At 37.5% G+C, this 14650-nt stretch overlaps 1 protein-coding gene across 2 annotated transcripts in view; it reads left to right on the top strand.

Annotated features, from left to right (window-relative positions):
• Window positions 1-14650, top strand: part of ENTREP2 (endosomal transmembrane epsin interactor 2) — an 80068-nt gene that overhangs the window by 43437 nt on the left and 21981 nt on the right. For both annotated transcript variants that reach the window (XM_056500263.1, XM_056500262.1), the window contains exons 4-5: window positions 4648-4779; window positions 13341-13448. In XM_056500263.1, coding sequence (XP_056356238.1) covers window positions 4648-4779; window positions 13341-13448 — 240 coding nt within the window. The remainder of the gene's footprint in view (window positions 1-4647; window positions 4780-13340; window positions 13449-14650) is intronic.

Here is a 14650-nt window from a genome sequence, read left to right as displayed (position 1 = left end):
AAGGGCATGCTGATTTCATTGTGGCTGTTTATCATATCATAACTGTCCCAAAAAAACAAAAAAAGCAACAGTTTCTTCTACCCAGACCTCACTCTTTATGCTTTCCTTGCTCAAAATCCCATTTCTGTCAGGCTGAGGACTTACACATGAATATATTGCATTGCCATGTTGCAGGGCTCATATACATGAGATTCTAGAGTTCTGTTCTCATAGCCCACCCTGGGAGGGATGCACTCTAGTGAGCAGCACTGCTTTATGATTAAGCACAGAGTTTGACTCAGAAGCTGGTGATGTATTATGCTGAGCATATTTAATTACTTTATTACCATTTTTCTCTCAAAAAGGAAAAATCCCAGTTTCTTAACAGCTTGTTCCAAGTGTATATTTAATTTTAATTCCTTAGATGGTTCTCTTTAGTGCTGTAGATCTGTGCAGTCCTGCTCTATGTGACTGGTGTACATTACCAAATCTAAATCTTTTACTTGCCTCCTAGGACACAAATGTACTCTCTGGGGATTCAGCTCTAGGAGTCAAAATCCAAAATCCAGCCCTTGCAGACATGTGGTTTGAAATACAGTTAACATCCTGTATAACTGAACCAGTAAATTTCCAAGCGCAGTATAGGAAAAAAAGTCAAATTCAAAATAAATTCTGTTTTAGTTCTGGTATTTCTGCCAGACTCATTCATGGTGAGTGCATGGCATTAATAGTGACAATAGTATCTACCGTATTATGGAGTTTAAATTCAGCAGTGTTTCACATGTATTCTTGTTATTTGAAGAAAAAGAACAAGACACAGTGGTCTTATTTTGCTTTAAACACTGGGGATTTATTGTAGATTCCATAATATGTATTTTTGTGTGAATACATGAAATGTGTTTGCCATATGTTAGCATTTTGAATGTGTAATTTGTGAAGTTGGTATTTGTGCCTTTATCCTGCAGCTTAGCAACATACAGCACTGAGAAGAAAAAGGGGCAGTAGCCTTAATGTCTTGTTATGAAAAATTAATTGGAATTTTTTACCATAATTAGCTGCAGATCCTGTGACCAAAATCTGCAGGTTTGGCTACAGAAGATCTTGTAGCTGCTGCTCTAAATCAATGAGAGTCAGATGTGTATGGAGAAGTTATACACTCAAGCTGTTCAATAATGTGTATAGGAGAAACATTTCCATATAGAAATTTCTTTTTCAAATAATAGTTCTCTAAAAATTGTTCTTAAAATATATGGGTAGAGCAATTAATATATTTTATGTTCTATTATTGCACAACACAAAATAAATTTTATTTCTTCATCTGTATTTGGTTTTATTGAGTTTACCTGTCTTGTAAGTCACTTATTCATTTAGAAAATAAATGCTGTAGTTTTAATCAAATTTGCAGGTGATTATTATTCAGAAAAGTAGCAATAGTGTCAATCTCTCTGTTGAAATATTGCTTATAATTTTTAGTTGTACAGCTGAAATTGGCCTGTGGTTACAGTAACACATAAAGGAAGACTTTTCTTTCCCCTGAATTATCTTTAGCTGGATAGACAAAGCAAGGAAAACTGGAGCAGGTGTACAAAGAGCTGAATGACACAGCCCGGATCCAGAACTGAGGTTTATTTGTATTCTGTTTTGCACTGGAGCTAAACTCAGGTCTGTGCATATGGAAAAACAATTTTTAAAATTCCAGGAAAAGAATACACTCTGTTTTGTTCTTATTCATCTCTCAGCTTTTAATCTTGATATTTCCCTACAATGCAACTTTATCTTTACTGGATTCTCCTGTCTTTCCCTCTGCATAAGGTACTAGAATTGATTGAAGTATAAGTATATTCCTTCCCCTGAGTACACCAGTGGAGCTTTCTGGTACTTCACTGCCTTGTTACCAACTTTGGAACTCTTATACTTCATTTTAACTAATTCCTGATTTTGCCCTGTTAGGGAAGGATGTGTGTGCACTTAGCAGCCAAACAAGCAAACAAGCTTCTTTTCAGCACCATTGACATAATTTAATGTGTTGATACACATGAAAAAATTAACATAAGGCCTGTGAATGTGTGTGCATGTATTTGTAATAAATCTAGAAAGTCATTACTTTTTTGATTCTCTGCTATATGGAAGTTGGGATTTAATGGGTTTTGACTTTTGAAGTAGCAGTACTGCTTTTTGACAAAACAAAATAAACTTGCAAGGCAATTTATGGATATAGGCAGCTCTGGCTGAAGTTTGAAATTTTAAATATGGTTTGGATGAGTGTGTACTGTGCAACTTTCATAAATATGGAAACACATAAACTCTACTGTGAGTACTGACTGGCATGAGTAAGAATCACAAAGTGGGACACAAATCTGCACAGAATGGTGGAGGTGAGTGCAGGGGATGAAGTGAGTGATTCTTTATTCTAGAGCTCTGCCAGCCAAAAAGAGATTGAAACACAGTCAGTTTTGGAGTCACTGCTGATGTAATTGAGCTGGAGTGATCCCAGCCCTTCTCCCTGTACCAATGCAGGTTTATTGTCAGTGCTACTGTCCTGCTTATGATGTCACACAGTGGATGGTGTCTGAGATGTGATTTGGGCTAACAATAAACCACTTCTCCTCCTTCCTTCCCAAATGAAAAAAAAAGTTAATTTTGGCACAGTTTAGGTCACAGAATAGCTGTATGTATGAACTCTTGGTCCTGTCTGCACAGGTGAGATGGCAGCAGGGCAGGACAGGGCGTTCTGGAGCTGGGGCTCAGGAGTGCTTTCAGCTGCTGTGCTGCTGGGATCATGAGTGCACGGACACCTACAGCCTTTTGTCCTGCTCCCCTCTGCAGAAACACAACTCAGCAAGAGGTCACTTCACCAACATGGAAGGAAAAGGTGCACAGCTAGGCAAATTGATAAGAAATCTCCCAAAATAATTTGCTTCCAATCTGGTAGTGAATCTTGGATGGTTTTGAATATGCTGTGATTTTAACATGGCCCTGTGTTTTGCAAGAACTGTCATGCAAACAATTAGCTTTTAACTCATTTTAAGAATTAAATTAGAGCTTTTGAGCCTTATCTTTGTTACACCTGTTTCACATTTGGAATGCCACATAGATGGCATGAGTCAGTGCCTGTATTAAACAGGGCCAGCAAGAATCAGAATAGATGATTTTGCAGCAGAAAGCTTTGTCTCCATTTTCCTCATTACAAAAACTTTTCAGCAGCTGAATCTTATATTGATTTGCCAGGTGTAGCCTTCTGGCCCCTGGCCTTGGCACAGCTCTAAATTCAAAGTGTAAGTTCCAAACTTCCTCAGCAGCATTTCTCAATCCCTGTACCATTTCCAGAGAGTTTTAGGAACAAGACTTGCCCAGTGGTGTTCAATGCTTTGATTTTACATCGACTTGATGAGCTGAGGTCAGTTGATCATAAACCATTTTGCTGGGTTTTCCTCAGATCTTCCACTTTTTAAAAGAAAATATTAAAAGATTACAGGAATTGGAAAAGAACTAGTCTGAAATTGTTCAAGCTGCTTTGTAGTTAAATTGGATGCAAATGAGAAGTTAAACGCACAACTATCATAGAGGTGAGCAAACCATGTTTTTTCTTTATTTCTTTGCAGTGTCTGTGGCATAGGGTATGACCAGTCCCTGAGTTGCCACAGACAATTACTTCCAGTGTTACCTTGGAGAATATGGGAAATGGTGTGATTTACATACCCAATTTTTTCTAAAGCCTTTTACAAATTGTGCTGGCTAGAGGGCAATCTGGAGCCCCAGGAGCTGAAGTCCCCTGAGATAGCTCCTGCCCTGAGCATGCTTTCATCACAGTAAGCAAGCATTCAGTCATCTGTACCTCATCTGGAGAGGTTTATTATGTTCTTTTAATTGACTCTTATTTTTGCCCTTCCATCTGCTGTCCTGGTCACCAGCACGTAAGGAGAGAGTGGTACACAAGCCTGATAAAAGTAGTACTAAAAAATACATGTATTTAAACATAGAGCTTTTAAAATCGTATGAACAATTTAAGCATTCTTTGAGGTCTAAGAGGTAAGCAAATATTCTTTTTAAATGATTCTGTGAATAAGGCTGTGCAAGGTAATTCCACAAGGAATGCTGATGCCTGTTTTTGTTCAGGAAATTGGCAACATCCTAGGGAGAATTTGAATTAAAAATAGAAAATGCATATTTGAGTTAAGATTTTTTTTTTGTGTATTTCTGTCTGGAAATTTTGGGAGTTTTTTATTGCAAAAAGTAAGTAGCAGGGTGATTCAGATCTCACCACCCAGCCACTGTGCTTCCATCCTTGCTTTGGGGATAAATGACTGATTTGTGATCGTGACTCCTTCACGTATTTTCTGACCTTTTTCTGTTATTTTTGGTTCTCTCATATTGGGTATGATTTTATGTTTATTCAGTTGAGTTCCTCTGGTTTCACTTGCCCCTGGAAAGCAATTTTTTTTCAAAAAGAGGCATAAAAGGTAACACTCTTTGACATTGAATCCTCTTTCTGTATTTTATGTGTTTTTATAGCTTCTATTAACCAGTGGAAAACATTCTGCTCCAAGGGTTCTGCACAGAGATTTTAATTTTGCATTTAGTAGTCACTACTGTAACTGTAAACACCATTTTTGGGGAAGTGTGTTTCTGCTGATTTATACTTTCTCTGACCTTTTCTTTTCTCCGTAGATTAAATTCGACAGTGATGGTGTCTGTGTTTGCTGTGAAATGCAGCACCAAACTTCAGGCTGCAGTAACCTGGGAGAAACACTGAAACTGAACCCTCTGCAGGAGTGCAATGCAGTGAGGCTGACCCTAAAGGTGTGTTAGGAAAGAATTAACTGTTTATTGCAGTTTTGACTTAGCAAGACAAAGTGTGTGATGAAGGGAGCAGCAGCTGCTGTTCTCTGCCTTCATCCACCCTTATGTGCAAAGACATCTTCATCACAATATCAACATTTGTGTAACTCAAGAAACAGAGGTTAAAACTGGCTGTGAGTGACGCTGGAAGGTGCAAGAACAGGTATCTTTCATTTTGCTGTTCCAAGGTGGTGTTTATTGATGTGATAAACTGCAAAGAAACCCAAAGTACTGCAGGATGATGAGGTGTTTTGTGATGTGCTGCTACCATGAAGGCAGTGATGTTACTTTGGGAGAGAAGAGTAAATGTTCTGTCTGGGTAATGCTGGAAACTGCTTATAAACTGCCCTGCAACATTGTAAGAAGTTTAAATCTTCTAGCATTTTGTGTTACAACTACCCAGATGAAAAATAGAGAGCAAGTACTAAGAATATTGTATAAGTGGGTTAGAGCTCAGAGTAATTGCTCCCATCATTGCTTCTCTTCATTATCACCAAATGGGAAGGCATTGATGCTGTTGTTTGGAAAAATAATAAGGAATCAATGAAAGAACTGCTCAGAAAAAAGGAATCCTAGGCTGAGAGGCAGATATTGATTCATTCTAGGGTTATTTTCATGATCAGCAGAACTCTACATCTGTAACTCTCAATTTCTAAGTATGTATTTCAATAAAACTAATAGAAAGAATGGAGTAAAGTGGAGAAATTCATTATGAGAAGGATCTTAGGGAGGAAGATTATAGGGTGGGTCCTGAGAAAGCTATAAAAGTTTTACTGTTGTTTGAAGATATATTTTAAAATTCAGAATGTGTAGAAATCCTGTACAGAATATGTGGTAACTATCTAAATGTTCTTCAGCCTCCTTAAGAAAAAGCAAAAAAGCTACCACCAAGTAATAAGGATGAGATAGAAGTTAAAATATTTTTATGGCCCCAAAATTCGGTAAGAACTCTGCCTCAGGTTTTAAGAGGATGATAAAGGTAACAGAGCAAAAACCTACTGGGTAGCAGGAGTTTAGTAAGTGAAAAGAAGAATAATTTGACATTGCTGGTCAAAACACAACACTCTTCAGTGAAATGTATTACAAGAAGGTAACTTCTGAGAAGGGCAATCCTCTAAGTGTGACAGATGCAGAAACATGAACCTGTCATTCAGGAAAAACTGACATGCTAATTCCATAAAAATAAAGATGGAGGGAGCATATGTTTGCTTCCTGAAAATATGTCAGTAAGGTAAACTTTAATGAGAGGAAAACAACTGTTTATCTTTGGAGGACACTGTCAGCATATGATGTGAGTAGAAGTGACATATGCTGAAAATCAAGACAAGGGTTCTAACCAACACAGCAATCAGTATTACAAAATTTAATTTCTTTTAAGATATAACTCAATCATTTATAAAGGGAATTGACATATCAACTTACACTACAAGAAAATGGGTTTAAACACAGGAGTTCCCATGAGTATAGTCTGAGCCCAATTTTAATTATGTTCAAAACTTTTCATCTAAGAAAGGGTAGTTAGGAAAATAACTTTTTCAGGAAGTTTTTTACATATATTTCAATTTTAGTTCTACATTTGCTTTCTATTTAGCTTACCTCTGTAAGTTTCCTGGCTGTAAGTTTAAGAAAAGCATTCTACTAAGCCCATAAGAAAAAAAGTTACAGCTCATTAGGTAACAGCTGACAGTGATAGGCTCATCCTCTTTAATTACAATTAACAACTACAATGTGATTTTAAAGAAACAGATGTTTTAGTACCAAAAGCTCAATTGTATTCACTGTTTGAGGAGACAGAGAGAAAATGTAGAAAACCAGAGTTAAGATTATACATCTTCATGTCTAACATTAAGCAGGTTTCATGCTCCTCTTTTTTGCAAGTGGGATAAAAATCTTGTGTTTCCACTAAGGCAGCTGTGGGGTTTTGGTGGTAGCAGCTGTGGAGCTGTGCTGTGAACAGAACAACGGAGGGCACACCTCACCTGTCTGATCTTGTCCCCAGGCAGGCAGGACTCGGAAAACCAGCAGTGGCTCCTGGTCCTGTGTGTTTAACTGTGCCTTGTATGATGTTGGGTGGGGGGGTTATAATTGCTTTGAAAAAATCTCTAAATTTGTTGTTTTTGCAATGAACCATCTCTATGTGCTTTTTTGTAAATCAATCCTCCTTACTTCATTTCAAGCCCTGAATAAACTACTCAAGAATTTTAATGGGGACAAAGGAACTATCACTGCAGTTTGTATGGTCCCACATATGCACATTTATAGATACAAGTATTGATTGCAAGTGCTGACTGATCTGTAAGTGCTGATTTCTGAGATTAGTTGAATAGTGGGATTTCAGCACAAAATTATATGTTGGAGCAAAATGGACAAAAATACTTTGCCATTTCACTGTTGTAATGGGGTCTCAGCCCACTCAAGGGTGGTGAATTGGTAGGGTTAGAATTATATTTATAAGATACCATACCTGTAGTCTTCTTCCACTTGCAGAACAGAGGAGGATGGCTCCTAACATGTTCTTTAGAGTTATGAGAACAGACTTTTCTCAGATTTACTGCAAGACCAAATGCAATATTACTAATTTTAGTGAATGATCTACCTGAAAGGCTTCATAAGCTTAAAATTGGATAAAGCTCAGCACAGAATAAGTAATTCCATATCAGATTTTTAAATGCTGGACTTGTTTCACACTCCTTTACTGGCAGCTGAAAATATTCCCTACATTCTGAATGTATTTCCCACACCAAGACTATCAAAATTCGGATGGATCAGGGTGGGCTTTGTAGCCTGAATGCTGAGCTGCTTTTCCTTCCTCTTATTTTTTTCTGTTCCTAGCTTGGACAATGAGGGAATATGGTTGTAAACATCTCTCTTGGCTGAAAAGGTGCCTCTTTGAATGACTGGAATCTGTTTGTTCCATCCTTGTCCAGTTATGTTATGAAACCTTAGCCTTTCAGGAGTCTCTGTCATATCCCCTTTACTAAGTTTAATGCTGATACCTGAGTTGGAAGGTTGAAGTTGCAAGCAGACAAGACCTTTTTGAGTTTATTTTTAAGTAGCAGTTGTGCACTGCTTTTTAAAAATACAATAAAACAATGAATTATACTGTACTTTCAAGCCTTAAATCTATTTTTTGAAGTGTTGACCATCTCTCCATTTACAATGCAATGTGTCTTTGAGACCTGTTTGGCTCAGAATTAATTCTTGAGCCTTCCTTGTATTAGAACAGATGTTTTTCCCAGTGCTTTTCCAGACATATCCAGTGAGAACAACTGAAGTTATATTTTGAGTTAAAAGGATTGTTGTCCTTGAATAAAAGAGGTACATTGGCACTCATTTCATGGGTGAAAAAGCTTTCCTGCTCATTATCTCTTTCCAGGATACAGTAGGATAAGAAATGAAGCACTATAATTGAAGTCAATCATGGAGAAAACAAATCATCACACATTGCAGGAGTGGAGCTGCTTTTAGCCATTGATGGCTGGGCATGTGGAGATCCATGTGTCAGGGCTGCTGCTTACAGAGTGTTCTTTTTACACAGCAGCAAGCTGATTTTGCTTCTCTCACAGCACATTGACTAAGTGCCAAGAACTTAAGAACCTCAAAGACTACAAATCTTTTATTTCCCCAGGAAAATAGTCTATTCAGCCAGCAAAATGTGAGTGTGTTGTAAAGAGAGCTGTCAGCTCAATACTGTTGAGCGACTGGAACTCACAAAATGATGGATGTACTTTATTTCCTTCTAGAGCAAACCTGGTTTAAATACAGTTTCTCATTCCTGTGTAAGCAGCACATCTGATTAATTTTCTGTATAATACTTGGCAGAATGAATATTTTGAGGTAATAGAGTTTCACCTGTATGGTATGTTCTGTACTGAGCAACAAATTCTCTGCTTTGATGCTCATGCATGTAATTTCATTTACAGTACAGTTCATTGCTATGATAGGAAGAGGCAAGAAAGTGACTAAATAGTTACCAAAGTCTGCATTTGAGTTGAGTTTTGAAGATGTCCAGACATTCCTGTTTTAGTCTAGCTTACTTGATGGTTTTGAAAGATAACTGGTACCAGAGACAAATTCAGTTACAAATTGTTGTCTAAGCTGAAGGAACTCTATGGGTATGGCCCACCATTAAAATGAAGTGATACTATTCCAATTTTGCTTTATATTTGCTATGACAGGAGATACAAATGATGTTCTGAAGGACAAAATTTCAGGAGAGTGAACACACATGCAGTGAGTGAGTGTTGATTGCTTATAAAGGACCCAGCTCTGTCAGTGCACCCATCACTGAGTGATGGGATTTGTGCCATTGTCATTTTTCATTTTAGATTCTATCTCATCTCTTAGCTTCTGCCAGGTAATTGCATGTGCTAACAGCTGTTCTAAATTGCTTTGTTAAATGATTGTTTCTACAGTTGAGTTATCGATGTGACAATCACCAATTTTTTACTTATTCCAGTTTGATACCATCTGACTGCTTTATCACCCAGCAGTTTGATGGAAAACAAAGAAAATCAGTTTTTAGGACAAATTGATTTTTGAGCATATTGCAGTAGGAGATTTTTTATATTCTCAATTAATTATATCTTAAAATTATCTTTTTTGAATACAGAATATTAAAAAATTTAGCAATTAAATGTTCAGATTTTAAATCATACTCAGGTTTTGTAATACTTCTATTTTAATGTGTTCTGTAGGGTTTTGGACTACATATTTATAGGACATGCATTTTTATACATTTATGTATTATTTTAATTGTGCTAGTAAAGGAAGAACTGAGGTGCAATAGCACAGAAACTGTTTCAAAAGAATAATAGTGAAAACAGCTTGAATTAGGAAAAAGCAAAAATAGATGTTGTGTCCTGTAGTTAGACATATGGAAAATGGTAGTATGAAGAAGATTTAAGAATGCACAGGAGTCCTTTGGGACCATGGCATAAGTCAGAGGTGTCTGTTACTGTGGAGGGAAAGCATGATAAACAGTTGTGCAGGTGCTGGCACCATTAATTTGGTAATTGTTCAAGCTGTAATACAAATGGAATACTGCAAGCATGATATCTTGCTTTTTTCACTGTCAGTATTAAATTTTAGTTCCACTTCTAAGATTCAGTGAGGAAATGGGAAAAGAAACATCTCTCAGTGCTGTCTGACTCCTGTGGGTGTATATCTGGACTGATCCAGACATGGTTCCAGGCAATTCTGACAGCTGATTCCACTCTGAAGGGGATTTGTGTCCTCTGCAATTAGTGAGCTAAGGTGTGTGAAGAAAATTGTATATGTAACCTCTAGAGAAATAATGCTAAGTACTTATCAGAGCATTAATTGTCATATAAACATGCTGAAGAGTCAGATTTTTGTCTTAAAAAGACAGAGAGAGCATCTAAGAGAAAATTTGTTCAGCCCTTTCAGAGGAACAGAGAATTGTGTTTCAGGCCATTAGAGATTCATGTGTTGTGTGTTGTGATTAATGCTCTGGTAGATGTCAACTAAAGATCTGTCACTGAAGCTCCCTGATTTTGTACTTAACAAAAATTTCCTGCTCCTTTAGACACCTATGAATGTAGCTGGCTGAGACTGGGGAGTTGCAATTGCCCTGTTGTGGTTACTGTGGCTTTTCACAGACATTTCCTAAAGGACATCTTAATTGTCCTTGCTTGTTCCAGCTGCCATCTGTAACCACCTACCCTGCCCCTCTGGAAGTGTGTTTGGGCATGGAGGGTTTTAGCTCCTGCTCACACTTTTTCTATTGCTGAATAAACGAGTGTCATGGATTACCTGATTGTTTTTTCTACAGGGTACAGGGAGTGAATTTCCTGAAAATGGTAAATTGCCTGAGGCTGATTAATGTTTGGGGAGGGTGGGGGAAGTGGGGAAAAGAGAAGGTTGGGCTGTGGCTTGATTCCTGTTTGAGTTGAAACAGACTATAGGATAAAAAAGCCAAAATAAATAAAGAAGTCTTGCTTTAAGAAATATCTAGTGATGGTGAGGACTCCACAATCATTGCTCAGTTATTACTCTGTAAAAATTTTAGACTTACAGTATTTTCCATCTCTTTGCTTAACTTCACTGCCTTTTTACATTTTCTGGCTGCTAGATGCCTGCTCCTTATAGATCTTTATGAAATACCTAAAAACTGTGCATCCCTGCATTTGGAACACTCTAGTTGTACCTTCACCTTCAAAGAGATTGGAGCAGGAATTGTTGTGTGCTTAGCCTGGAAAGGAGTGTGTAGGGAAAGGCTGCTGCTCCTGTGGGCAGTAATCCCTGCCCTGCATCAAAACCTTAATGCTGAATAACAAACTTGGCACAGCTGTCCCAGCATGCCAAGGAAAGTCTCAGGGGGGCAAGGACAAGTGTAGCCTGCAAAGCACTAGAAATAATCCCCACACTAGAGTCAGTGTTTGCAAGTCCTTCGGTTGTGCCTAGTTTAGGATTCTGCATTTAAGGAAAAATGTGGACCCAGGTGAGGTGAAGGAAATTAAATGAATGAAAATGATCAGAGGCCTAGAAAGTTGAATTCAGTCAAAAATTGGAGAAAATGGTGTTAATATTTCATTCAGTAAAGGTGAAAAAGGCTTCAGGAGTGATAATAGAGTTCAAAGGTATAAAAGTCTGCTGTGTAACAGCCTGTTCTTAGGAGCTGTGGAAGAAAAGAAGCCATGGGTTCCATCTGTGGGATGACTTAACCAGGACATTGATGGTAAAAATAAACACTGGAATAGTGGGATGAAGCTGTGGGATCTTTAGGAACAGATCAAAGAAACATCTGTCATGAGACTTAGAGGCACAGTTAAGTCTGTCCTGGGATATGTAAAGTTGTACAAGAGTCATGGAGACACTTTGCATCCTAATTTAGAACTTTGATTTTATCATTTAGCATAAATGGTATTAAGTTATGCACTCAGATTGGCTAAGGTTTTGTATTTAAATGGCTGTAGGAGGCAGTGAATGAAGTTTCTTCCTGCTAGGAAATTGTCCTGTTTTCTACCCTAGATCTTGTCTCTACCTCAGTGTTCTTTACCTAGGTTTGCATATGGAAAGCAGAACATAAAGGATCTCAATCTCTTTTTTTTGCCACTGTAAATAATTGAATCTCCAGGGATCACTTTGCCTGTTTACCTCCGTTTGAATGCTCTAAGGGGGTCTGTATGACTTTGAGTGAGTTCTCTGTATCACCTTCTGTAAATGAGTTGGTGATTGGCCCTTTCAGTACTCTGCTGATAATGCTGATGATTCATTATTCCCCTGGCTGAGGGGCTGGCCAAGAAGAGAGAAAACCACTGACCACTACATGTCAGCAAGAGCAAATCTGGCTCAGTGTAAGTTATTAAATAACTAAAACTTGTTGGCCCATTTATTGTCTGCCTGGTTTCCATGGCTGGCATTTCCATCTTCAAATGAAGGTCACTTGAGGAGCAAGCAATTACAGTGGCAGGATTAAATCATCTTTCCATCATTTGTTTCAGAACTGTTGGGGAAAACAAAATGATTTATAGCATGGAAGTTATTTCATGCACTGGCAATGAATGAAATACTCTTTTAGACTTAGGTCCTATGGAATGTTCTTTACACAGTGAATGTTTTTTTGCTCATGGTATTGTAGCAACTTTGATTTAGCTTTTCATCTGTTCTCTCTGCTGTTTTTTCTCAAATGTTTTTACTGGCTGTTCAGAGAACTAAGCCACACAACAGCCACAGCAGCCTCACAGTTGCTGTACAAGGATTGTAGTAGTTTTGAAATGTTGCCAGCACACTAAATTCTTTTCTTGTCTTTTCACTGGCTGTGGAGAAAGAAAATACAAATCCAGTGATTGAAAGAGAGATGGATGCTTTATTTTAATGACACCATTGCTATAAAAATGTTCCATTTTAATTCAAATGTTTATCTTCTTCTACTTGTTAAACCAATATTCTGTGTTCTATTTTAAACTTTGCTTATAAAAAAACAAAAACAAAACAAACCAACAATATGATCATAGGCACTCAATTCATCAGTAGAAGGTGAAATGTCTGGGTGTGTAATCACTGCTTTTCTCTCATAAAAATATTTTAGATGCATCAAGTTTCTGAAACAGGATAAGTCTCTATTTCATACTATAATTTTTTTAACACACAGACCTAAGTTGTGGATTTCAACTACTCAAAGCAATAATATTTCTGCATGTCATTTTTAATCAGAAACGTCTTTCACAGTATCTTTCTTGTGATAGCTGCAGCTTGGAGTCGATTGTGAAAGAATAATTTGTCTTTTTGGGGAACTAGGAAATTTGAATATCAATATTTCTGAGGAAATATCGAATAGCAAATGTGTTGTGAGAAGTGGGGAAGATGTTTGTTTCTGTAATTGCTGCCTTTGTGGATTGCTACCTGAAAGAGATTACAAGCTAAATGAGTTCTACCCGGTTATTTGACACCATATTAATCGATAGCAGTTGACAGTGTTTGTTATCAACCCCCTCGGGCATTTCCTGTCCTTTGTGTCCCTGAGAGAGGAGATGATATTCTGCTGATGTCTCTTGCAGGACCTGTTGTTCAGTGTGTGCGCTCTCAATATCATCTCCACCATTGTCTGTGCTTTGGCAACAGCAATGTGTTGCATGCAGATGGTTTCTTCTGATCTTCTGCAAATGGTGAGTACGTTTCAGTGACAGCACAGGGCTTGTCCAGCATAACACTTGTTGTTCTCTGTGGATATTCATTTGCACCTACTCTTTGCTTATAAACTTAAGCCTATTTGTGTGTCTCTGTGTAGTATATGGGTGTATTCTTTTATCTGCATACATCTGTATAAAAATAGCATATAGATGTATGCAGCATGAGGAGCTGCTGTGTTTTCATGTTTATGTATTATAGTAGAGTGTTGTGATCGGGATTCTGCAATTGGGAGTTGTTGTTTTTGTTAACGAGCTTATTAACGAGGTTCAGTTACAGATGCACATTGCATTTGCTGTCATTGCTTGTATATTATCTCCAGTTTCCACACTCCCCAGAGCAATTACTTAGCTTTAACATCCCAGTTTTCACTACTAGATTGGCATGAGAACTACAGAGTATGAGAAGTGTAAGCTCAAAACTGGAACTTTTCACAGCCCTGTGCCAATAACTGTGTTTTCATAAGGAAAACACAGCCTCAGAGTAGAATTTGTGTTCAAAACAAGAGGGAAAAGGATCATTAGTCTTCTGCCTAGTCAGCTGCATCACAGGATGCTGTCTTGTTTTGGTTGGACAAAGGCAGCTTTCCTACTCAAAATGAGTATTTGGATTAACAAGATTTCTATGTTAAAAAAAAAAAAATTAAAACTTTTGTATTTTTCAGACCAGCTACACTGCTTGTAACCTTGCTCTATTACTGATTAATCTAGGAAATGTCCTGTTTAATAAGGGAGGGCAAACTCACAAACCTAGTATTAGCCATTTGTACATCTTGTATTGAAAATGTTTACATGAATGGAAGACTGGCCAGCAAGTTAGCTACAAACCATTTTAAACAGAAATGTTGTATAGCCTGCCCATGCAGGCATGGTTGTTTTAAAAATAAAAAAATAATTAGAAATACACTGGCTGCCATGGATATTGATTTAAGTGCATGAATTACAGAGATAAGGCTGTCCTTTCTAGACAAGTGTTCCAGTCACTGGGTTTCAAAACCAGAATATATTCTATCTGGGATCTGGTGTTTGTTTCACACAGTAATGGGTACAATAATTTAGGCTCCTATGTTTAGGTAATTACTACAAATAGTACATAAATGCATTTTTGCTATGGGTCTCTGTATGCAAGTTGTAGAGGCTTGTAAACAGTGCTTATTTAATAACAGCAGTATGGATGTGAA

Source organism: Oenanthe melanoleuca, chromosome 10, assembly GCF_029582105.1.
Source record: "Oenanthe melanoleuca isolate GR-GAL-2019-014 chromosome 10, OMel1.0, whole genome shotgun sequence".
NCBI classification, from domain to species: Eukaryota; Metazoa; Chordata; class Aves; order Passeriformes; family Muscicapidae; genus Oenanthe; species Oenanthe melanoleuca.
Note: the sequence above shows the minus strand (reverse complement) of the source record. Positions and strands in the feature narration are given on the sequence as shown.